The 26,916-nt window shown below is 33.4% G+C and overlaps 1 protein-coding gene across 4 annotated transcripts in view; it reads right to left on the minus strand.

Annotated features, from left to right (window-relative positions):
* Window positions 1–220: 220 nt before the first annotated feature.
* LOC111171347 (uncharacterized) overlaps window positions 221–26,916 on the minus strand; it is a 225,266-nt gene continuing 198,570 nt past the window's right edge. Inside the window, exons 4-5 of one of the 4 annotated variants that reach the window (XM_089923002.1) lie at window positions 4,416–4,506; window positions 221–3,708 (exon numbers count right to left, since the gene is read on the minus strand). In XM_089923002.1, the coding sequence (XP_089779128.1) occupies window positions 4,488–4,506 (19 nt within the window). In that variant the 3' untranslated portion in view covers window positions 221–3,708; window positions 4,416–4,487. Of the gene's footprint in view, window positions 4,507–26,916 lie in introns of all 4 variants that reach the window. The other 3 variants (XM_089922978.1, XM_089923001.1, XM_089922976.1) reach the window with 3 other exon arrangements.

A 26,916-nucleotide genomic window follows, 5' to 3' on the forward strand; every position in this document is an offset into this window, starting at 1 on the left:
TTCTTCAGCATCTATTATATTACACGGTAGTTATGTTTGGGGTAAGTGGAGAAAAATATGAGCTTATTTTAGGGACTTAGATGTTTATTCCTCAATAACATGGTCATTGCTTTATCAAATAACAAAAGCATAACCCCAGGTTGTGGGCAGCATTGAATTCAAGAAACAAGAGTGTGAGCCATCACTAGGAAAGTAGCACCAGTGAAATTTAATTTACCTACCAAGTCTCAGACTATTTGGAAAAACAGTGTGTTAGAACACTATGTTTCACATATAATAAATAATATGTACCTAGGGATTGTAAATTAAGGAAAACATGATCTTTCCACAGATAATTCATGTCTAATCCCGCTTACATAGCATTTAAATATGCATTATGTTCCCTACGTGTTACATTTGGTGTTATGCTATAAATTGTTAGCGAGAATTTTTCCTAAGTGCCTGGACAAATTAGAAAAAAAAACTACTTATTTTTGACTTGTCATTCAGATATTATTTAGTAAACCCTATATCTTAGTAAATAAATAGTTATTTACAAAGCAATCTGTGAGGGATACAAAAAAAAATAAGACATGGTCCCTGTTCTGTGAATTTCAATACCCAAGATACATTTTGGGGGGACTCTTAAAGCACAAACGTCTAAAATCATAACATGTCAAGAAGTGTGAAATCTTGCTGATATACAAAAATATGAGAAAACCTAGATATGATGTTGCTAACCTAAAAATCCTTAAAATCTAAAATCAAAACTTGGAAAGAAAGGAAAGATCAACACAAATAGCAACTGTTTGCCAATAATTCTTTACTACATTGCCTTTAACTTTACATTCTTTTTATAATATTAAGTATCTTCTCTTTCCTATATGTCGATTGGTTTCTGCTAGAGACAGAGGATTTTTTATGGTATAATATAAGAACTTGTCAACTTTATGGGACAAGGAATTGAAACTTAATATCTTACATAGCGCATGATGTGTCCAAGACAGCCTACATTGTTTTATTTAACAGACTTGCAATCAAGGAGTGGGGAGTGACATCAATGAAACTGTTAGCCTTGCTCCTTGATAGCAATGCAGATCTGTGTGGATACTCATTACTCTACTCTCAGGAAAGCCTAAGTGTTCCCACCTAGTGTCACTATACTTAGGCTCTCCATTTATTTAGTGTTTTGTAGCCAAGCTGTCCACAACATGAAACCTATAGTTGTCATACATTTGAAAGTACTTGTCACAAGATTAGTATTCAGAATTCAGTGGATCTGTACTTTCTTAATAGCACCAGGCAAACTGGAAAAAAAGACTGCAATTCTTTCTGGAGGTGACATCTAATATACACACCAAAATCTCCACACTGATGTGTTCTGTCTTCATAATTCTGTGGGTAATAAGGTACTACAGACTGCAGCCCTCTTCCATACTCAAGTTGTAGAACTCCATCATCTACTATGGTATCTAGTTACTTCCTTCACCATAGTAATTGTGCCTCATTTATCTTTATTTTGCCAGCATCTGGCATGGAGTATGACAAGAAGTGATTTTTCACAAATATTTATAGAATGCGATTGAATCAATAAACTTGAAAACAATGACCCAAATGCCCACAAAAGGAATTGCTTTAATTGGCCTGAGTTAACAGAAACAAGAAAAATCATAAAATCTTAAAACAACAATAAGAGCACAAAAAGTATGGATACAGTATATATGAAACTCTCTTAGCCAACACTGACAGTTTTTAAATTTTCTTATTTACAGGAGACAATAGTCCAGATAAGAAAAAATTAGAATTTACATATTTAATATTGGCAGATTTTACTTTTGTGTTTATTCTTGTGATACCCACAAGATACCCCCCAAAATCACTATACAGAGTAACTTGTTGAATAACTAAGGCACAGATCTGAATCACGATTATTCATCTACATGTTCCACTCAGTGAGTGGATAGAGCCAGCCATCTATCACCTGCATGTCAGCCAAGCTTTGTTACCTGTATAAGCAGGATGAATGGTGACTTCAGTAAGATCTACTGGATTCCTGTTACCTGACTTCATCCTGTCACACACTGTATTTTACTGTCGTTCTTATTTACCCACTACCTGAAGTTGGAGCAGTGAAACACTGTGTATATCACTTTAGCTTTTATTATTTTTAACATCTTTATTGGAGTATGATTGCTTTACAATGGTGTGTTAGTTTCTGCTGTATAACAAAGTGAATCAGCTATACATATACATATATCCCTATATCTTCTCCCTCTTGCACCTCCCTCCCACCCTCCCTATCCCACCTCTCAGAGGCAAATATAGTTTTGGTCATTGTTGGTAAGATGATAAGCATTGGTTTTATAGAATCATAAAAGTCATTTTTTTGGATCGATTTCGTTTTGTGGTGAAAATAAATGCGTTAGTATTGTTTGGGAAACTGGGGCTTCTCAGGAATCTTAAAACTTGTCTATAAATGTGAATGTATAAATAAATTAATTTTGAATTAAATTTAAAGTTTCTTCTTTAAAATGTTTCTGAAAATTCTTCCAAAAAAATAGTCATGAAATATGAATGTCTCCATTTTTAAAAAGCAACAAAACAAAAAGAAAAAAATCCAAAGTTAAACTTTAAAACATATAAATTTTATTGAACATATTTTTGGAATAGTGCTTTAAACTCAGTAGATGACAGGTTGCTTATTTTATTTCAAAGGGAGTGAAACTAGTTTGGTTGGCTTTCAGAGCTTTTCAAATCCAGCACAAGAATTTGAAAACCTTTGTGTGTGTGTCTGCACATGTATATGTGACAGAAAGGGAAAAGGAGGCATTCTATCACAAAGAAAAATAAAATCATTAGGAAGGCACAGATTCACACAATTTAAAATGACAGAATCAGTTTACTGAGAGATTACAATTTAACATGCAATTGTAATGTGCTCACAAGTTTTCTGGGACCAAGCTTAGCCAGCCCTTTTAAAAAATCCTTAGCCTGTTCTTACTAGTGTTATACAAAATACTTAAAGGCTTTTGATTCATTTTCCTGATTAGTAAGTTAACTTTTCTTAAACGAAGCAGTAAATCCTACAATGTATATAAGCAAAAATAAAATTTCCCATGGATCTAAGAATTTGAAAATTAAACAGCTTTATAATACAGTGGTTTTAGAAATAATGCTGTAAAAGTTAAAACTGAATGGTCTTTGCTTCAGTTGAGGCTTCACCTGATCTCTAAAATATGGGATATATCAAATTTTGGACATGGCTTAAGTATTGAAAGAATAGACTGAAGATGTATTTTAATAGAGTAGTATCTGAAAGGAGATGCAAAATGTATAAGATCGATAAGTGAGTTAGGGCAAATAATGTGAGGAACAATGTTGGAAAGAGTAAAAGATCATGAGAGTAAAGGCCTACATTGTTCAAGCTTAAAGTCATTTGCAACATTTCCTTGCCTTCAACTAACTTCAAGAATCATAAACTTGAAAGTGTCCTAATGGCTTCTGATTTTTGTGGAGTTCAAGAACAATAACCAAAAAAAAAAGTAGTGTATGATAAACCCCCTCAGAGTTTATCACAACTGAACCAGCAAAAGATTCAAACAGCTCCAGTCAGCAGCCCCTGGAGGTGCTGGAAGAGGAGTTAATGTTATGAACAGGATCATTGCCTTGTGGTTGCACTTGAAGTATAGCTTCTGCCTTTCATTTGGGTTAAGCAAGTGACCCTAAGTTCTGAAAAAAAAAAATAACTACAGTTAGAATTAGAGACAGAGACAAAGAAGAAATATATACCAAGGCAGAGGAGAAAGAATGAGAAAATGAGAACGAATAAGGGGTATAAAGCTGCACTGTCCTATATGGTAACCATTAGCCATGTGAAGTTATTCAAATTTCAATTAATTAAAATTAAATAAAATTAAAAATTCACTTCCTCAGACTTGCTAGCCTCATTTCAGGTGCTCAGTATTTACACATGGCTACTCATTACCATATTGAACAGTGCAGATGGAGGGCATTTCCATCTTCTCAGAAAGTTATGGTTCAAAGGGCTAATATGGACAAAGAGGGAGAAATAAAAAGACAGCAGGGACATAATTAGAGGCTAAAATTAAGTGATAATAGAGAGAGAATGGGTTACAGTTAGAGGCAGACGTGGGAGAGAGAATACAAAAAGATGATACAAAGAATTCCTTTTATAACTTAAAAAAAAATTAAGACAGGGTAGAATATAGGAATAATAGGTGCAGAAAAAGTATAGAAGCCCACAATCACCTGAGTGGTTTATGATTTTTAAAAAATCCATAACTATCAACTCAGCATACATGATATTCAGACTTTAAGAAACTAACCACCAAAAAGACCAAAATAGGGTCACTGAATTTATAGTCTAAGCACCAAGATCATTTAAGGGTTTTTGTTTGACTTTTTAAAGCACATACAATTAACATTTCAGATTTGCTCGTCCTTCCTCTCTTCATTTGTATATGAAATAGAATAGCTGCCTTACTAGGTCAGGAAGTAAGTGGGTACCTGTAAAGAAAAAAACAATAGATTGTGAAAAAATCATAGCAAAGATAAACATTTTAAAATGTATATGTAAATTTTTACAATTTGAAGTCCTAATACTCAATTTTTTCTTTATTCTGAAAAATTGAATATGAATTTTATACAGAATATAGGTTATTAATTTTTAAATGAAAAAATTTTCAAAGATTAAGAAATTTAATGCAGAAATGAATGATAATGACCTGAATTTTATATAGGAAAAATGCACAATTTGGAAGAAAAATTCCATTAAAATCCAACTAGAGAATTTATCAAATAGGAGAGTTTGAGCAAAGAACTTAAAAGGAATATCTTCACTTTTCAGAAAATATTTAGATTTAATAACAATTTTTAAAAATTTACATTTACAATTTACATATTCATATTTAGAAACATTAAATAGAAAAAATATAGAAACAGGCTTTTAAATTGCATGTGGTCAATATTTAGTGATAATATTGACTGATAATCCAAATGGAAAAATTTACCTATATGTTCTCTTTTTATCTTGTGTTTTGAGGGAGTAGTTTACATTTACTCTACTGAAATAATCTAGAAAATAATCTTACTGAAATTTTCAAATTTTAAAGTCTCTGGAGAGAGGATAAAAAGAAAGAAAAACAGGATGATAATTGTCAGGTCCTTTACTTGGCAATAATAAACCATCCTTCTATGCATATAATTAGATCAGTTTTTGTGAATGCCATATCTTACACTTTCCTCCACTGTTTTGTATTTTCCACTACACAGGCCATTCACAGTCTCTACACTTTTTTGTCCAAAGAGATTTGATGCTTTTATATTCATCATTATGGAATTTCTCGAAAGAAGACATATAGATGGCCAAAAAGTACATGAAAAGATGATCAACATCACTAATTATCAGAGAAATGTGAAATCAATGGTCATCACCAAAAAGTCTACAAACAATAAATGCTGAAGAGGGTGTGGAGAAAAGGGAATCCTCCTACATTGTTGGTGGGAATGTAAGTTGGTACAACTACTATGGAGAACAGTATGGAAGTTCCTTAAAAAACTAAAAATAGAACTAATGTGTGAGCCAGCAATCCCACTCTTGGGCATATATCTGGAGAAAACCATAATTCGAAAAGATACATGCACCTCAGTGTTCGTTGCAGCACTATTTACACTAGTCAAGACAGGGAAGCAACTTAAATGTCCATTGACAGAGGAATGGATAAAGAAGATGTGGTACATGTATGCAATGGAATATTGCTCAGCTATAAAAAGGAACAAAATAATGCCATTTGCAGCAACATGGATGGACCTAGAGATTATCATACTAAGTGAAGTATGTCAGACAAAGACGAATATCATGTGATATCACTTATATAAGGAATCTAATTTTTTAAAAATGACACAAAATAACTTATTTACAAAGCAGAAACAGACTTACAGATATTGAAAACAGACTTATGTTTACCAAAGAGGAAAAATGGGGGGGGGATAAATCAGGAGCTTGGGATTATCATACACACACTACTAAATATAAAATAGATAACTAACAAGGACCTCCTGTATAGCACAAGGAACTCTACTCAATATTTTGTGATAACCTATATGAGAGAAGAATTTGAAAAAGAATGAACATACGTATAACTGAATCAATCTGCTGTATACCTGAAACCAACACAACACTGTAAATTAACTATACTCCAATAAAATTTTTAAAAATTACTACTAAAAAAAATGAAGTCTCTGGGGAACTTCTAATTCTAAATCTGAAAAGGTTTTCAATCCTTATATAAATCAACTGACCTTTTTGCAAAATTTTTTGCTCCTCAGTTCTTATGTATTTGGAAACTTTATACCCATCTTGTAGTTTTTTTGTTTTGTTTTTTTTGTTTTTTGTTTTGCAGTACGCAGGCCTCTCACTGTTGTGGCCTCTCCCATTGCGGACACAGGCTCCGGACACGCAGGCTCAGCGGCCATGGCTCACGGGCGCAGCCGCTCCGCGGCATGTGGGATCTTCCCAGACCGGGGCACAAACCCCTGTCCCCAGCATTCGTAGGCAGACTCTCAACCACTGTGCCACCAGGGAAGCCCCATCATGTAGTTTTGAGACAGCTCTGGCTGCCTCCTCTCACTCTTCAAGAGTTCCTCTCCATGCTCCTTAAAGGCTAGGGTTCCCTAGCTTTCCCTTCGCTAGCCACTAACTGGCTGTTTCACTCTACTTGCCCTCCTCCCCTGATGCTATTATTCACTCTAGATGTTGATTACATCTCCAAGTATACTTCATGCTTAGAATAATTCTCTAGATTCTGACATGTATCTCAACTGCTTTCTAGATTTCTCTATTTACATCAGCGATTTTAGTGGTCACCACATTTTCATCCTACGTACCTGCTTTTCTTGTTCTTTCCTACCAATCCCAATTCCTCTCCTTCCTTTCCCTCTAGTTCTCTAACTGGGATCAATGCCCCTTCTTTGTGTGCCCATACACATGGAATGGCCTACTTTGGGACTGCAGATAATTCCACTTCTGACATTCAGCATATTGTATTGTGTCATCATCTTAAACGCCTATGATACCCAGGGAGCACCATGAAGTAGAGAATGCTTTATTATATATATATGTATTTTTAAAATTTCCAACCATTATGCAGTTCTTGGCATGAAAAGTTATCCAAAAAGATTTCATGAATGAATGAATGAAATCAGGATATGAAAATAAAACTAGATTTAATAAATACTTAACTACATGTTAGGCAATACTTCACACATTTAGTTGTTTAATATTATGACATTTTCCATAACCTTTTGAGGCAAGTATTACTATCTCTACATTAGTGGTGGTAGTAGGGAATAAGCCATTACGATATTAAGTAAAAGGCCTAAAATTATATGGTTGAGAAATGGTAAGTCTTTCAACACACCAACGGGAATCAACCAGATAACTTTAAAAAGAAAGAACACACAAGGTATCACAGAAAGTACACAAACGCTAAGTAAATTCAGACACATAATTTAGCTCGTAGTTTGTAGCACCCTATTGCTATGGAACGTAAAATGACAAAGCATAGAAAAATTAAAGCATTTTTTAAAATGTATTTTTATAAATAAATTAGCAAACGTTCATATATATACAAGTGATATTAAAGGTAGTAAAAACTGAACTTATCTATTCAGAGATGATATAATAAATTATTTCCTTTGGTAAGTACATATATTTTTTAAATAATAGATGATTTTTGTGATGAGTTGAATCACACAAGTATACTGAGGTTTTTAGGAGACAACTCTACAATATTTCAATGAATCACTTAGCTCCCTTCTCAGAGGTAAATTCAGTTCTGACAAAAACTATAAGATCGACCAGGATGATTTCTGATTCCTGCACTTCAAATAGGTTTGATCATGCAGAAGAAGATTTTTTTAAACTAAATTTATGATTGAATTGAAATAGTCAAAGACTAGGTGTTTATACAGAGTGGAAACAAAATACAGAAAGAAAAAGTAGATAAGGACAGCAGAGTAGCCCTATTTAATGTGGGATTAAAAAAAGTGGTAAGTAAAAGCACAAATGACTCTACTTAACAAAGTCTAATTAAACTGTATGGAGAAAGACTTATGTTGCACCATCTTGACAAGCTTGGTTCACAGGTTTAGACTTTTAAAAAAATTAAATGAACTGACATTTGCATCATTTTGAAATTAGTAAATATTGTCTATTTCAGCCTCAGATGCCAGGAAACTCAACTAATTTGAAATAGGATTTAGTCTTTCAGGATCATATGAAGCTGTTTAAGACCTTTGGAACAATTATAATCTCCATGGCAACAAAATATTTTGCTAGTTTTTTGTTTAATGCTGCTTTCACTGTATCTAGATCATGCCCAGTACATAGCAGGTGTTCAATAAAATTTGATAATGTGTTCATCCTATCATTTATTATTCAACCATAGTTTATTGAGTAAGAATTCTTACCTAGGGATGTGCTTGGGTTGCAAAGTGTAAATAAGGTCAAGGAGCTTAGTGTGATGAAGCCAAAAACAGGAAATACAGCACATCTTGTTGCAACCTAGAGGAAACTGCTGAGTTTTATAGGAGTATCAAGGAATTCCTTTTCAATCTGCTTATAAGACAAGTTGGGGAGAAGCAGATTTGGGAGCTGGACATGGAAATGTGGATGAGTGTGAAGGTAGAGGAGCAGGGACCAGACTGCCTAGGTTTTGATCCTAACCTTGTCCTTACTAGCTGGATGACCTTGGGCAAATTATTTGCTTTCCTCCCAATGACTCCTCATCTCTAGAGGATGGATACCAATCAATAATACCTTTCTAATTTATTTTGCTCTTTTTTTTTAGAATTAAATGATCTAATGTATGTAAAAGACATAGAAATATTCTGACACATAGTAAGCACTCAGTAAAACATTGCCATTGCTACTTTTCCATAACATTATTCTCATGATAGAAACCAGTATGTATTATATTGGCATCATGTTTTATATATTGTTTGCTGAGGATGCACATTATATTAGGGTTAAGTACTGAGATGATGGACTATTTCTCTTTGATTAAATAAGATCATACTCTGGAAGGAAGGAATCCTGGGGGAAATAATCGAAACATAAGAATACACAAAAAGTCTCCCATACATTCAAACTGTAGCCTACTAAAAGCAAATTAAATGACAATATCAATAGATGCAATTAGAAGTATAGACTTTAAAAACTGGATCTATATTTTATCCAAATATGTTTCAAAAAAAGCAGTTGGCCTCATTTTATTCTTAAGACAGAGAGGCAGGAGTAGATGTTTCAGAAAAGCCCAAATGAACTTTTTGGCCAACCCAATAGAAATGACAACAACCTCTGCAATCCCGTTTTCTTTCTTTCACCAGGGCAAGCTATTAAAACCTCACTAGTCTCTAGTTTCTTTATGTTTAAAATGTGGCTAGTAACACTTAGTTTATCTCAGAGCATTGAGTAAGAATCAAATGAGATAAAAGACATATTTTAAATACACTTGAAAAATGATAAATTAAGGCACACAAAGGCACAGATACAATGAAAAGTGTTAAACAGTTTTTCAAGGTTTCATAGATAAATACATTTTATAGGCAATAAATAAAGGATACAATTGACTAATTAATCTATACAGAAATTTTGCTGCTTGAAAAAAAAAAAGCTTTTCTACTGCCTTCAAGCTGGTTACAAACCCAAATAGCCACACCTCTCTTGCAATTGCTGCTGTATGGCAGCCACACTTTTCTTCAAAAATGGATTTTGTACCTATCCTTTATTAGTAGCTCTTTTATTTTATGTCCCTGTGTGGTGACACTTTAAGAAACAAGACAGGATGTGAGTGAGAGGGGCCAATAATGTAACATTGCATTCTGGGAGGTTGATCCACCTGAGAAATACTGAATGTAGAGATAAATGCAGTCAAAACTTTAGTATCGTAAGAATGATGACAATTTTAGATTGTCAAGTAGATCAGCTGGTAGTTATGGAGAGTGCAATTAAGTAAGGGTGGGCAATACTAGTGTCACATTTCAACAGAATCCAATAAATGGACACTAATGGACTTAAGAAAACAAACTTGAAATTTTGAGACCCATCTCTCATCTTGGATATGAGTAAATCAGAAGGTACTAAACCAGAAATATTTTGAAGAAGATTTTCAGAAAGCTATGATAGTTTTGCTTTTATTTTGCTATTGTGCTTCCCTTCCCCTTGTTTATGATCAACTATTTAAAATGCACTTTAATTAAACAAAAAACCAAAAAAATAAGATTGGTTTCAACCTGCTTCACTTTTCATTAACTTTCCCTGGAACAATATACTGGCAGCCTGGACATTGCTCCTCAACATTTCACTTCCCTGAAAACGAATGGTCCCTTTCAATTCACATAATCTCATCACTTTTTAAAGTTGGGATAGTTAAAAATATAAAGTGGTAGAATAATTGTTTCTATTCCCTTTATACAGCTATCTTCTTTGTATATTAGTTCTCTGTTAATTTATCTTTGTCTGCTTTAAATTCATTTTATCAATCCATTCATCTACTTGGCACATTAATTTAAAAATTTCAAACTTGTCTACCCTGACATTCAATTCCTTGTCAAGTACACTTTTTTCCCCTTAATCCCCATATCTGACTGGGATCATTTTTCCTTCACTCTACAGAATTGTGTTGTAGTATAGGAATGCTGATGAAATATTACTTTTATTTTTGTTTGTTTTAAAGTATTATAAAATATCTTAATTTTTGAAGATTACTATTTGTAGAATTTTATATTTATTGCACTGCTTTAATGATATAATTCCACTGTCTTCTGGATTCCACTGATTTTGCTGAGAAGTCAGATGTCAGTTTTACTGGTTCTTAATTTAAAATACTGTCTTTAAAAAATTGTTTTCTTGAATATTTTCCCTGTTTTTCCCAAATATTTTACTACGATGTTTATAGATGTCATTTTATTTTCATTTATACTACTTGGTGTTCACAATGCTTTATGAATCTGTGTTTTGGTATCTTTCTTCAGTTTTAGAAAATTCATGGTGAATATATCTTCAGATATTACTTCTACTCCATTTTCTTCTCTCCTTTTCCCCTATAAATCAAATTGTATGCAGGCTAAACTTTTTCACCACTTTGCACTTGTCTATAATGCTCCTTTCTGTGCTGCCTTATTCTTTCCTCTCTGTGTTTCATTTTGAATATTTTCCACTAGATAGCCTTAACTTCAGACTGGATTTGAAATAGGAAGGCCAGAAAACTTGAAGACAGGTTGAAAATAACTAGTCAAAGTGGAACAGAAAGAGAAAAAAGAGTGAGAAACAAAGAAGAATAGAGCATGGCTGATATGTGTTACATCAGCAAATGAAAAACTTGTATGTAACTAGTATCCAAGAAGGAGAGGAAAGATAGGATAAACCAGAAGAACTTTCTGAAGAAATAAAGAGTTGGGGATTTCCAGATTGATGAAAGATATTATTGTATATGTGCAAGAAATTCAGCAAAACTCCAAGCAAATAATATACAAAGGAAACCACACCCAGCATGTTATAAATTAATTATTTAAAACCAAAAAAGGATAAATCTTAAGGGACAAGGCTAAAAATACTCATTACATATAGTAGAACAACAAAACGAGTGACTAATGATGTCAACATCCCATCAGGGAAAACATAAATAAATAAAAAATAAATAAATAGAAAATAAATACTAATTTTTAGCTACAATTTTATATTCAGTAAAAATATTGCTTAAATTTTAATGGATTTTAAAGGACATTTCCAGACAAAGCCTGAAAGTATTTGCATCTAGTGAATGCACTATAATAAATGGTTAAACTAAATTCTTCAAGTGGAATGGAAAACAGATAAAAAGCCAGATTTATATATGTGATGAAGACCCAGAAAAAGAATATCTCTAGGGAAATAACAGAACATCATTGTTTTAGTATTTGTATTTTTATATTTTTTAAATTGTTAAAAACCTAGTGACTCTTTAGAGTAAAATATGTTAGAGGGTTTATAATACAGAAGGAAGTAAAATATAAGATGTCCACAAATATTTGAAGGGAAGTAAATATATTTTACTGTGATATGGTTTGATGTTTTGTAAAATGATTATGAAATATCATATTATTATGTATTAATATCTCTAGCATAGCAAACTCAAAAATATATAGATAATAAGTCAATAAAGGGTACACTCACCACAAATAGGCAGAGGACAAAAACCAAAGAAATAAAAACAAAAACACTAATTTGAAGAGATACATGTACCCCAATGTTCATAGCAGCATTATTTACAATTGCCAAGATATGGTAGCAGCCTAAGTGTCCATCAACAGATGAATGGATAAAGAAGATATGGTATATATATACACACAATGGAATACTACTGAGCCATAAAAATGATCAGAATTTTGTCATTTGCAGCAACATGGATGGACTTGGAGAGCATTATGCTAAGTAAAACAAGTGAGACAGAGAGACAAATATGGTATGAGATGACTTATATGTGGAATCTAAAAGATACAACAAACTGGTGAATATTAAAAAAATAAGCAGACTCACAGATAAAGAGAATAAACTAGTGGTTACCAGTGGGAGAGGTGAAGGGTAATGCAGGGGTAGGGGAGTGGGAGGTACAAACTATTGGGTGTAAGATAGGATCAAAGAGGTATTGTACAACACAGGGAATATAGCCAATATTTTGTAATAACTGTAAATGGAAAGTAACTTTTAAAAATTGTATAAAAAATTAAATTTTTTTTAAAAAAAAGGTATTGCCAGGAAAGTAAGAGACAAGATTGTTAATGAAGAAGAATAAAATATTTAACCAGGAAACTTGTATAAAATTGTTCAAGAGGATGAACAAAAAAAAATCAAAAACAAAAACAAATGGGATAAATTAAAACCAAATACCAAGACAGGAGTCTTAACCCAGACAAATCCATTATTAATTTTATATGTTTGAATTAAGATTCTTCATGAAAAGGCAAGGATTTTCAGACCAGATGATGAAGTAAGACCACATTATATGTTGCTTATAAGAAACACATTAAAAAAAAAAGACATAGTGGCTGAAACTAAAATGTTGAAAATTACATACTATGAAAACACTAAGCTAAAGTAGGCTGTAGTGGCTATAATAATACCTGACAAGGTAGATTTCAAGTCAAATGTATTACCAGAGTTAAAAAGGGTATTTTATAATTAAAGGAGGATCAATTATTCAAGAAGATCTAACAATCCTAAGTGTTTACCCACTAACAGAGCTATAAGATACTTGAAGAAAAATTGACAAAGCTAAAAATAGTAGACAAATCCATAATAAATGTTAAATATTTCAATAATACTCTCTTAGTAATTGATAGAGAAAGTGTAGACAAATGAGTAAAGATACAGATATTTGATCAGTACTATCAACCAACTTAAGTTCTGTGGATCTAATTGACCTAACTGACATCTAAAGGACAAATACAACTTACCACTGAAGCTTAAATATTCCTCTCAAGTGTACATAGTACAATTAACTAAGGTAATTAATAAGATGGACCATAAAAACAACTCTATATTAGTATAATTTAAGCAGAGTCTATTTTCTGACCCATGTTTATTCCAAGTACTCTTTATTCTTTTGTGTTGATCCCTATTTCCATTTGGTTGTTACTTTCTTTTTGTCTGAAGAACAACATTTAACATTTTTCAGTATGGATCTCCTGGAGATAATTATCTCATATTTCATGTTATAAAATATTTATTTTGTTTCCATTTTAAATGATATTTAACTAGGTATAGAATTCTACACTGGGGAGCATAGAGAAAAATGGAGCAGTAGTGGAAAAATGGAGCATAGAGAAAAATGGACCCTCAAACCTAAATGCAGGGAGAGAAGAAAAGGAAGGATAGAAAGAGCTTCAGCCTGTAATGCAGCTCTGACAAAGTATTGGCCAGGATGATCAGAGCCTCAGGACAAAGATGTCCCATTTAAGGAATCACATATTAGGCAGGAATATGTATCATAGCTCAAGTACCTGAACCATGTTCAGTCATTGGCTGGGAGTAGTCTGGGAAGAGTGTGGTTTGATAAAATGTTCTGGAAGATCCTTAAGTTATGGCAATTGGAGGCTCTCAAGTAACTTTACTCTTTCCAACACAGATTCTCTCTTGAAGAGAGTTCTGAGTGGAGCACTCCCTTGGCTGCCACAGAGACATCCTTATCCTGATATAGAGCATCTTTGATAAGGCTACAACAAATATCTTCCTTATGATGGAAGATCGAATACTTTCCCCTTGAGCTCAGGAACAAGACTGTCTGCTTTCTATTCAGCATTGTATCAGAAGTGTATATATATATATACACACACACACATATATATTTATGCCATATATATGTATTATATATTAATATAAAGGTATATTACATCTGACTTTTGAAGGATGCAGTATTCTCTCATATCTTTAAGGATAATAGCAGTATTTCTTCCCCATAAATAAATTGATTCTCTCAAGTTGCTTTGGTTTGTTTTCATATTATTTTCTTTCCTGGTGATCTTGATCAAGCATCTTATGTATAAGATAGGGATACTAAAAAGCAAGGTCAACTAACAGGTGTGTGGGAATACTTGGCCTCTCTATCCTTACTGTAGACTGATCTTGCTGGCACTTAGTGTAGAAATCCCTGGTGATAATATTTTTTATTTAGTTATTTTTTCATTTGCTTGGACTTCCCATATATTGTAGAGAAGATAATGTCCGTCTCCTGCCTTAAGTGTGAATACCTTTGTCCCAGTTAGAATACCAAGTAGCAGAAAAAGCCCTTGGGTGTTCCTTAATCCTCATGTGATCGTCTCCCAAGCTTCAACTTTTCCTTCAAGAAAGAAAATTTATATTTTACACTCTAGAGTATAATTCTGAGTCTTCTCTTAAGTAGGGAAGTTACAATCTCCTGCCTGCTTGGAATGGGGGAGGATACTTGGGTATAATTTCTTCTCACTTAGACTTTCAACCAGTCCACCTGCTGTAAAGGTCACCTTCCTTTACCTTTCAGAGTTTACTGCCACCAATTAGTATGGCTTCTGGAAGCTCTATGGGGATAGGTTTACTTCATTCTTAAATTTCCCCACTGCTAAATTAAGGTTCTGTCTTCCCAAGCTTACTGCATGTAAGCAGAAGGCACTGCTATCTCTTTAATCCTTTTAGACATTTAGGCTATATGTATGTATACATGTGTGTGCAGTTTTTCTGTCATCCCATGATCTCATGCTCTTGGGTTTTACTTTGAGGTTTTAAATCCAATAGCTTGAGTTCTCCTGGTGCTTGTGACTGATGACTTTCACTTACTATGAACTTTGTAATTTCTGATTTTGAGCTTGTGAGCTCATCTTAATCTGGCCTCTTTTGATTTTCCCCTTTATAAATCCTACATGGACCAATGTGTCCCTCCAGAACAATTTTGCATTTGATTTCTAGACTCCCTAGGATTTTCATGACACCAGGATCATTTTTTAATTGCTACTTTCTCAGCTTAGGATATCCCCATATTATGAGCATAGTGTAAATTCATGTTCAAACACATCAAAGTTGCAGGGCTACTCTTTTGATTTCTTGTGAGAATTGTTGCCCCACACAGAGTTATGACAAAGGCAAGCTTAATTTCCTCTGGTGGCAGATTTAGTTAGTTCCCTTACCACTAATACTAAAGGCCTTTGACAGAATCTACTCTATAGGAATTTTGTACGCCTGAAAGCACAGTACTCAAACCATCACTATTTCAATAATTTCACAGGACTGTTGCTGTATCATCTTATTTACCTCTGTCTAGTGCTCAGTGCATTCTTCACTTCTGGCATTTAGAATGCCCCCCCCTTTTTTTTTGCAAACTATTGCATAAATTTTTAAATCATTTTATCTGTAATCTAGTTTTTCAGAATAAAAATAAATAATTGCAATTCTATTACTGAAGTCCAACACACAATTTAAGTAATGTTATAAAGAAACCATAATTTATATTTCTTAATAGTGATATGTGTTCATCAAGATAAAGAACTTACTAAATAGGACTGGGGTGTATTTCCTTTTTCATTACCCTTTATGAAAATCTCTAAGCTTTTAGTGCTACTATATTTGTTCACATCTCAATCAATCCTTTAGACCTATATTTACATTGGTTATTGGTTTGCTGCACTAGGCAAAGATTTTCTCAGTCCTCAAAATAAACTCTGTTTTTTTCTATCTTCTCATCTACCAGGTGGAAATATTCTAATGTGTCTTAAGTTATATCTTTTTGCTTGACATTGTGCTCCCAGCTTATCCTTTAGCGGATTCTCTGTAATAAACCGAGAAACAATTTCTAGCTTTACCTACTTTCATGCACCTCCTTAGGAATTCAGCATTAGAGGTCTGGTTGATTTGTGAGGCTGTCTTTTTCAGTTGATGGTGAGGATGGCTCATAGTGACACTTTGAAGCTACTCAAGAAGCTGAATGTGACATCCATGGCAAGTCTGTGTTCACAGCAGGAGAGATCTTGTGCTCAGCTCTGCTCTATTGACCCTTCACTCAATTTGTCCTTTCATGCTATAAGCCATGATTCAGAAATAGATACTGGCTTTCTCTGTTTTTCAAGTATCTACCACTTGCCAAATAATATATACAAGACAAGTTTGCCCAGGAAGAAACTTGTATAATTTAATGACTGATTCATAACAGAAGTCACTATATTGTTAAGGGTTTTCTTCCAGGTGTATATTATAAAACACATCAGTTCATCAATTATGTTCAAGAAAGTGTGTGGGTATATATCTCCTTAGGAAATTACATATATATATATATATATATATATATATATATATATATATATATATATAGCATGTGTGTGCATGTCGACTTACTCCGTGAATTCATATAGTTTCATGGGTTAAATATCATCAATATTCTGACATTTAAGAATTTATATTTCAAGCCTTATTCCCTCTCCACTCATACAATCCAACTGTCTAGTCAATATTTATATCCAACTGTCCAATCAGTATGTGATAGAAAGCTCAAATTTTCTACTTTCAAAACTTACTGGCTTTATATCTCATTTTTTGTTCTATACCACTCTTCTCCATTTCAGGTGGTCCCATCATTTCTGTTGCTCAGGTGAAAAATACTGAAGTTTTCCTTGACTCTTGTTTATCATAGTTCCATATCCAATCAGTCATTAACTCCTGTTTACATTTCATCAACATATGTCTAAAATCTAAAACTTCTCAATACCCCCACTATCAGCACAAGATATTCAATTGTCTCTCACATGAATTATTGTAATAGCTTCCTGAGTGTTCCTAGTTTTACTTTTTCATGCTTCCTTCCTACTGCATATTATCAATACTTGAACCAGAGTAAATTTTTAATAAGTCAGATTATATTGCTGCTCTGCTAAAAAGTCTATGACTCCCTATGTCTCTAGTATAAAATAATAGCTAAGAACAATCTTATTATGTTGGCAGCATTATCACAATTTTACAAATGGAGTAACTAAAGCACAAAAGGGTCATTTTCTTGACCCATACTCTCTGGCTAATAATGGTAGTATATGATTTGAGGCCAGGAAGTCTTTTTGCAGAGTCTACCCTTCCAGCCATGATAATATATTATCTCTCAGTAGCAGGTACCTAAGAAGCCCTAAATGTTTGCACCCATTCTCTCCCTACTTCCCACTGACTTCTCTTACTTCATTCTCCTTTTAGTTTCCCATTTGTTCAAACTGAACTTGATATTCCCCAAAGATTCCAGGCATAATTCTGCATCAGGCCCTCCTCCTGCACTGGCTCTTCCCTCCTACTAGAGCTTTCCTGTACCAGAAATTCATTTGGATCACACTCTTATTACATAACTTCACTCAAATGTTGCCTTCTCACTCAGATCTATCTTGCCTTTATCGAAAATTTCAACATCCCCCTCCCCTGGCCTTACACCACTATAGATCCACACAAAACCTATCACCATAGGTTTTGTCCATAAACCTATCACCCTCTAATTAGTTGCACTTAGTTTATTTTGGTGTCATGTAGAAAAAAACAGAGAGGAAAATAAAATTATTAATTTAGGAAATAATAAAAGTTAAATTTTATGTATCTTAATCACTCTTTAATTTATGGGCAGCCTTTTCCTCGAGTTTACTGTGAAATATTTACTAAGAATTCTAAATTGTGATAAGTGAAAACACTTGAATTTGTACTGCAAAGCTAAGGATAGACTGAGGTAGAAATTTCCAATTTTTTAAGGCTGATTTTAGCGACAAAATAAACTAAATATAATGAACATTAACAATTGACATTTTTATTACCATTATCAGGCTCACTGTTATTTCTCCTCCAAACAGTTTTTTACCATATATAATTCCTTTCATAAAAGATGAAAGCATTTTGAAAATAGGCTATTAACAAATATTTATTGAGCACTTCCTAAATCTTAATATGTTAAATAAGATCTCAGTCATCACAAATGTTTGAGGTTTTTTATCCCATATTTTTATAAATAAGTAATTCAATTTACAGAGTATAAATGTCTCACTGAAGTTTATCCAGTTAGTAAGTGACTTATCCAGAATATAAATTCAATATTTTCTTCCACTAGAGAATGAGCTCATTGCCCACTGACATCCCCAAATTTCTCCCACCCATTCTCATTACTGAGAAATGAAAACCCATGTGTACATATCAGTTAACCTAAGAATATTTATTACTGTGGCTAGTGTCATTTCACAATGTCCATTTTCCTAAATGTTTTAAAATATTAGCCTAAGTCTAATATAATTATTACCTTTTCTATTGATTTAATTGCTTCCCGGGATGTCAAATGTGTTTTTATGTACACTGACATAATTTATAAAGAAGAGATCAAATGCAGGGCAGTCTGTGCTGGCAGTCAGACACACAATTACAGAAATGTAATTAATTCCTGCTCATTTTTATACACTTCTTATGCTCTGAAATTCTTTTGAGGTTGGCTTTTCCCCAGGTATATAGTTTGTGGTCTCTGATATTCAAGGATGTTCTTTGTCAAACTATATCGTCTCAAGTAAGTTTACTTATGTGGATTGAAGTTTGTAAAGCAGAATGACTTTCAGCTTCCACATCATTTCTTGAATGCTACCATAAATTAGTTTGTAATAGAGTTAAATATTTCTTGAACGGACTAATATCTAGACATTCATTTTTAGCATAAAAGAGACTCTCCATCCTTCCCTTGTATATTCTCTACTGATAGTTTGCATTTGAATTTACTTTATAACATCTGTGTAAATAAGATTTTTTAAATAAAATTTGAAGAAAACAGAGAATTGAGATTTAAGATTAACATGTTTCAACTACTTTTTAAAGTAGTTGAATAAGAAAGAAGCTGTAATATCTTCTTAAAAAATAATATTGAGAAACAGGCTAAAACATGTTGGATAACATTACAGGGAATGATATTCAGAACCAAATCAATATAAGACAGTTGTAATGCCTCAAAAATATGTTTTTGTTAATTTTTTTAAAAATTGTGAAAAAAAATAGTAAAACTCGAATATTAAATTAGCCATACAACTGGCTAACTTCAACTGACCTGTAATTTGCTTTTTTGTAACATGGAAATAATAATGCCTGCCTGTCCTTCCTCACAAAAATTTTACAACATCAAAGCTGTTGACAAATATGAAAATATAAACTACTATGGAGAAATCAAACCTCCTTAATCTATCTGTGCTGCTCTTTTTGATTTGGCCTACCCCTATATTACCATCCTCACCTCCAAACACATTCTATTCAACAAAGTAGGCTATTGTAATTTTATTATATTATGTACTGTTACCACAACCAGTTGGAAACTTTCACACCTTCTAGCCTGTAATCCTATTTCCCCATTGAAGGTGTTTCTTCATCTGAATTTCTCTCTCTTCTACTCATTTCTGTAGCCTATTCTGTATCAGTCAGTGTACAGACAGGAGAACTAAAACATCTTCTGGATGTTTCAAGCACATAAACATTTAGTCACAAATTATTTTAGATGGCCTAAAATTGCAAAAAGGAAAAATGAAGATTTCATAGAAATGTGGAAGATGCTACCATCCTAGCTGGAGCCCACTAGTCTACCTTTTCATCTGGAGCCTCCCCTGTTGTACTGCCAATTGTGTTGCAGCCCACAGTTTCCTGGAGGTACCCAAATCTGCTGATTCTTCTACTGCAGTCAGAGTGAGAAATGACACTTTCTCTTTTATATTCCCTTATTTCCTATCAGGGAATCCCAATAACAGCAACTGAGTAGAAAACAGCTGTTGAGGGAGTCTAGGCAGTGTGGTTTTTAGGTCCCCTGTGAAACTGTGGAGAGCTAAGGAGGATGGGAACAGAACTTGGAACCAATACACAATATCTGTCAGAGTGCCTGTACTAATTGTCTAGGGCTGTTGTTACAAAGCATTACAGACTGTATGGCCTTAAACAACAGAAATTTATTTTCTCACCATTCTGAAGACCAAAATTTCAAAACCAAAGTGTCGGCAGGGTTAGTTCTTTCTGAGAGCTGTGAGGGAAGTTTCTGTTCTAGAGCTTTCTCCTTGACCTGTAGATGGCTGTCTTCTTCCTATGTCTCTTCACATTATCTTCCCTCTGTGTGTGTATGTCCAACTTTTCCCTTCTATATTGGATTAGGGCCCATCCTAATGACCTCATTTTAATTTTATTAAGTCTATAAAGATCCTATCTCCAGATCAAGTCACATTCTGAGATACTGGAGTTTAGGACTTCAACATATGAATTTTAGGGAAACATAATTCAACCCATAAGAGTGTCCTAATATGGCAACTACATAAATGATTCATAGCCCATATGGGAATTTATTGAACTTTTCTATTTGTATGTTTTTTTCCCACTACTCTAGGAGGAATCTTGTTTTCTCTTTTAACTTTGTCTAGTAGCTAGCTGCTTGGCACATCAGAGTCTCAATATATGTCAGCTGGTCAATCGTTATAGATTAATGGAGCTAAACATTTAATGTTACATTAAAGGCTTCCAAAACTAGAAGTCAGTTTGCATTTCAAAATTATTCAACATTGCTTCCCTATGTTGACTCTCCCATTAATTTGCTCACTATCAATCTATTGATATTCTATACATCAGACACTGATTTTACAAGACACTGAAATGTTACACACTGAAGATAGAAATTCAGATAAATGTGTTACTCCTTCGGAAAGCTGATATTCAACAGGAAGACAGAACTAAATCAACAATATTCTCAAAGCTTAACAACTGCTCTTAGAAAAATCCCATGCTCTGGGAGTAAAGGTGCACTGATTAGAGAGCTGATCTTTCTACAGTACTCATTTCAACTCCCAAATATTGATCATGATGCTCATCCCACCACTAACACCCTCCACATTACTCTCTACTTATCTAATATATATCCATCAATACTTAAGTTATTTGTCCCTCTGTCTCTATAAACTAATACATGCTAAGTTCCCTACCACAGTGCCTGGAACTTTCTTTCTACATTTCTCTCCATCCCTCTCTCCTGTCTTCCATTCTGCTTCATCCTCTCTTCCTCTATTTCTTTCATTTATCACTTCATTTCAGCAAATTCATAACAATTACATCCAGCTTTGCTAAAACCTGACATACATGTTGATTAAAATTAATGTGCTATCCAAAATAATGCCATCAAAACCACAAGCCTTTGGGGAAAATGGAATTTAGATTTATATCTGAATATTTATAATCAGAATTTTATAGTGTATTTTCTTTTATGCCTTGTATAGTAAGACTTGCATATATACATTTATTTTTAATGTCAGTAATTAACTCATTGAGTCCTTTTCTTGCATTATGTTTTTTTATTTTTTATTTTTTCGGTACTTGGGCCTCTCACTGCTGCGGCCTCTCCCATTGCAGAGCACAGGCTCCAGATGCAAAGGCCCAGCGGCCACAGCCCACGGGCCCAGCCGCTCTGCGGCAGGCGGGACCCTCCTGGACCGGGGCACGAACCCGCATTCCCTGCATCAGCAGGCGGACTCTCAACCACTGCGCCACTAGGGAAGCCCTTCTTGCATTATTTAATCAATCTTTTTTAATACGAATACTAATTTTAAAATCAATCTTTTTTAATACGAATACTAATTTTAAAATTCTATAACCATATATGTCCATTACATTACATTAAATTGTATTGTTCTGAAATGCTCTTTTTGTACAGATTTGAGAAAACTCATTTCTGGTCACAATTCTTTCCTCCCAGAGTAAGCCACCTGGAATGCACTGTGCTCATATTAATTTGTCCATGTGCTATTATCTTTCCTATATGCATATTGGATAAATCTGAAAGCAAAGTATGAATAAATTGAGAAAAAGTAAATTATGTTTGTTAAGAGGATTGGCATTCATAACTGCTGTCATCACCATCACTGTTATATAGTTATCCAGACAGACAGAATCCACCTAAAATTTGTAAGGATGCAAGACACAGAGAAGATATCATAGATTCCAATACCTTTGTGAAACACTGAAAAGGGTAGCCAAATATCATAAAGGATTCCCTTTACTTTATGCCAATGGGGACAGAAATATTCTAATATACATGATTTACTTGTGGAAAAGTTCCAGACTACATATAAAAACAAATGATTAGGGCTTCCCTGGTGGCACAGTGGTTGAGAGTCTGCCTGCCAATGCAGGGGACACGGGTTCGTGCCCCGGTCTGGGAAGATCCCACATACTGTGGAGCGGCTAGGCCCATGAGCCATGGCCGCTGAGCCTGCGCATCCGGAGCCTGTGCTCCGCAACAGGAGAGGCCACAACAGTGAGAGGCCTGCGTACCACAAAAAAACAAAAACAAAAACAAGACTACAAATAGAACTACCATACGACCCAGCAATCCCACTACTGTGCCTATACCCTGAGAAAACCATAATTCAAAAAGTCATGTACCACAATGTTCATCGCAGCTCTATTTACAATAGCCAGGTCATGGAAGCAACCTAAGTGTCCATCAACAGATGAATGGATAAAGAAGATGTGGCACATATATACAATGGAATATTACTCAGCCATAAAAAAACGAAACTGAGTTATTTGTAGTGAGGTGGATGGACCTAGAGTCTGTCATATAGAGTGAAGTAAGTCAGAAAGAGAAAAACAAATACCGTATGCTAACACATATATATAAAATGTCATGAAGAACCTAGAGGCAAGACGGGAATAAAGACGCAGACCTACTAGAGAATGGACTTGAGGACAGGGGGAGGGGGAAGGGTAAGCTGGGACAAAGTGAGAGAGTGGTAGCGTATATATGGACATATACACTACCAAATGTAAAATACATAGCTAGTGGGAAGCAGTCACATAGCACAGGGAGATCCGCTCGGTGCTTTGTGACCAGCTAGAAGGGCGGGATAGGGAGGGTGGGAGGGAGGGAGACAGAAGAGGGAAGAGATATGGGGATATATGTATATGTATAACTGATTCACTTTGTTATAAAGCAGAAACTAACACACCATTGTAAAGCAATTATACTCCAATAAAAATGTTTAAAAAAAGGAAAAACAAAAAAGGAGTGCTTGTAATATCTAATTATGCTCTTTAAAGAAAGATGAGTCAATCTGCCACAAGTAGTATAGTTGCAAGGCTTAGCTTCTTAAAAACATTAATGTGAAATAACATAGTTCTTTCAAACTGAGCTTTTCTTACTTTTACCAGCATGCTACACAAAATGATTTCTTACTTTTACCAGCGTGTTAGACAAATTTAACAAATAAATGACATTTTAATGCAAAAAGAAGAAATGTATTGGTTTAAATTATCATATTTATAAAACCATCAGAACAAATAAATACACTCACTTAAAATTATTTGAGGGATTAAGTAAGAACCTTAAATATGTTATTAAGTAGGAAACCAATATTTTAACAATAAAGAATAATGTAGTTTGCCTACTGTGTACTGTTCTGGGTTATTCTGACATTTCAACTATACATACATATATTTATGTATATATATATATATGTTTCTGTTTGACTGCAGTGTAAAATATATGAATTAACATGAAGATTTTTGAAAAGAATGATTACTTTTTAACCAATGTTATGCTTATTTTTTCTTGACTTTATTAAAATATAATACGTGATGGGAAATGATATAGTTTCTCTTCACATGAAGATCACATAAAACAGTGATATTTCATTAAAAAAATTTTTTTTCCACCAAGTTACTCACAGGTTTGTCATTAGTTACAATAAAAACCATAAAAAATTAATATGCCTCAGGTATTACTTATTTACTTAGGTGACATGCCAATTGCCAAAATTCTGTCATGCTAGCTTTTAGGAGAATTAATAACATTTATGTTGAGAATAATGACTGCATTGCACTTGTATTTATAAAATATAAAATACTGTGAAACCATACTTTTAATTCTCATTTTATTTGTCTACATTTAAGGTAATTTATCCAATTACATCATGATTAAGTAACAAGAACAAGACATACTTATGCCCTAAAAATAACTATAGTAAAAACAAACAAAAAAAGCTTGACAAGAGACAAACGAATGTTTCAGGCACTAGACACTAAAGTATGATTTTGATTACAGACACAAAGAAAACAAATGTTATCTTTGATATTAACTCAGGTTTTCTGCCTATTACATTGTTTTTTTTTTTATTCTAAGATCAGGTATGGGAAACCAAGCAGAGTCCAAAGCCTTACTGAGATGAGGAGGTAGAGACTAGAAATCTGGAGAGGCTGAGATGGCTGAAACTTACAAAGTTAGGTTCTAGAAAAAGGGAACTACGAAGAAAAATAAATCCAGAAATATGCTTAGTGTCCCAATTGATATTTGCTGAATATGAAATTATGCAAGTGTGGAGAATAATTCTAAAAGCCCAGGAAAAGAAAAAGTGAAAAATTGTAAACTTAAAACTATCTTCACTAATCACGCAGGGCAAGTAGCTATTGGAGGTATTTACAGGCCAAATGAATAGTTTTTGGTGACCACCTGGGCCCTTTAGTGGAGACACCAGAAGACTCATGTCTTAGTAATAGGGCTGAACTATCCCTGGAGTAAATGTTACAGTTTATATTCTCTACAACAGCTAGTATCACATTGACTTGCAAATAATTTAACAGCCAGACAAAACAAACTACAGCACTCTTTAAGAAAGAAAACAAAATCCAGTCACTCAACAAGAAAATACCATGACCAGTATCCTACCAAAATATGACAAGAGGCAGAAAATTTCCCAAAAGTGTATCAGTAAATGTAAAGGCATAGCAAGATAATAAAATAGAAGTAGTTTTTAAAAAGTACCAGAGCCTCTGTAATCCATGAGGAAATTTCCATTTGTCCAACATATGTGTGATTGCAGACCAAGCAACAGAGGACAGTGTGGGGATGAGAAGAAAAATTAAAGTAATAATAACCATTTTTTCCCAATGTGTGTGTGTACATATGCACACATATATAACATACATTTATACATTATACATATATATAAAACATTACATATATATTTCTTCCACTTTTATTCTTTGCCCTTTTTATTATTTTTTTCTGTATGCCTTTTGATGCACCAAAATTCTTAAAATTTTTTAATGGAATTCATTTATCTTTTTTTACAGCAAGAAATTTGAGTCCTTTTAAAGAAATACTTGTCCATCTGAACTTGAAGAGGCTATACTATTGCTTTCTAGAATCTTTGATACACCATTCACTGTTTCCATATGGAAATCGAATGTATCAGTACCATCCCTTTCACAATGTATTGTAGTGCCACCTTATGTGTACTGATCTCTATATTTGGTGTCTTTGATCTAATTAGCTATTCCTGTGACAATAACCACACTATCTTAAATAGATATTAACAATTTTCAAAAAGCTACCCTAAGCCCTCAAATTTGTTCTTTCAAACATGTTTAGGTTATCATGGGATGCTCGCAATTTGTTATGTAATTTGGATTGTGAATTTACACACACCTGCTAAGACTTTTACTGGGACTAAAGTAATTATTCATGTTTGAAGAAGATTAAAGTTGTTTCCATTTAAAAGCTTCAGCTTTATGAACTTCATATATTCCATTTACTTAGCTATTCCTAATGTCTTATTTAGGTTCCTGAGGTTCTTTTAGGTTCCTTAAGTTCTTGGAAACTAGAGTTGCCATGGCATAGTGTCCTATGTATCAATAAGTTTGATATGTTAATATTTTGCTTAGGATTTTTATATCATGTTCATGACAGAAATTGAGCTATTAACCAAAATGATCTACCTTTTTCAGGTTTGTCTTTTGTTTATTTTATTTGTTTAGTTTTAGCAAAGTTATTGGGTTTTCATAAAATTTGTTGGAAAATGCTTCATTTTCCATATTTCATTGTTTTGTGTTATTTGCTTATTAAATGTTTGACACAATTCACCCTTAAATCATTTAAATAATTTTGGTCTGGAATTATATATGTGTGTGGGTGTGCACACATGCACATGTGTGTGTTAAATTTATTATTTTGTTGGTTTTAAGTTCTCTTTTTTTCTGGATTTGTAATTTTATTTAATTTTTAAATTGATTAACTTACACACGTTTATTATTATTTTTTATCTTTTTAGTATCAGTAGAATCTGGAGGAATAAAACCTGCATTCCTGAGTTTGGTATTTTGACAATCCTTTTTAGTTTAATTTTTAATTCCTATTTCAAATTTATTGGTATTTTTAAAGAATTTCTAATGTTTTTGATTGTTTTTTCTATTAATTCTTCTTTTCAAATTCTTTAATTTTTAGTCATATAATTATTTTCGATTTTCTACTTCCCTGGGATTTGCTTATCATTTGCTTATATCATCCAAATTCATAAAATTATAATTAACAATTTATTTCAAATTTTACCTTTTTCTGAATATGT

This window comes from Delphinapterus leucas, chromosome 13 (assembly GCF_059928025.1).
Source record: "Delphinapterus leucas isolate spDelLeu-1000000601 "Yukka" chromosome 13, BTC_Dleu_Yukka2, whole genome shotgun sequence".
NCBI classification, from domain to species: Eukaryota; Metazoa; Chordata; class Mammalia; order Artiodactyla; family Monodontidae; genus Delphinapterus; species Delphinapterus leucas.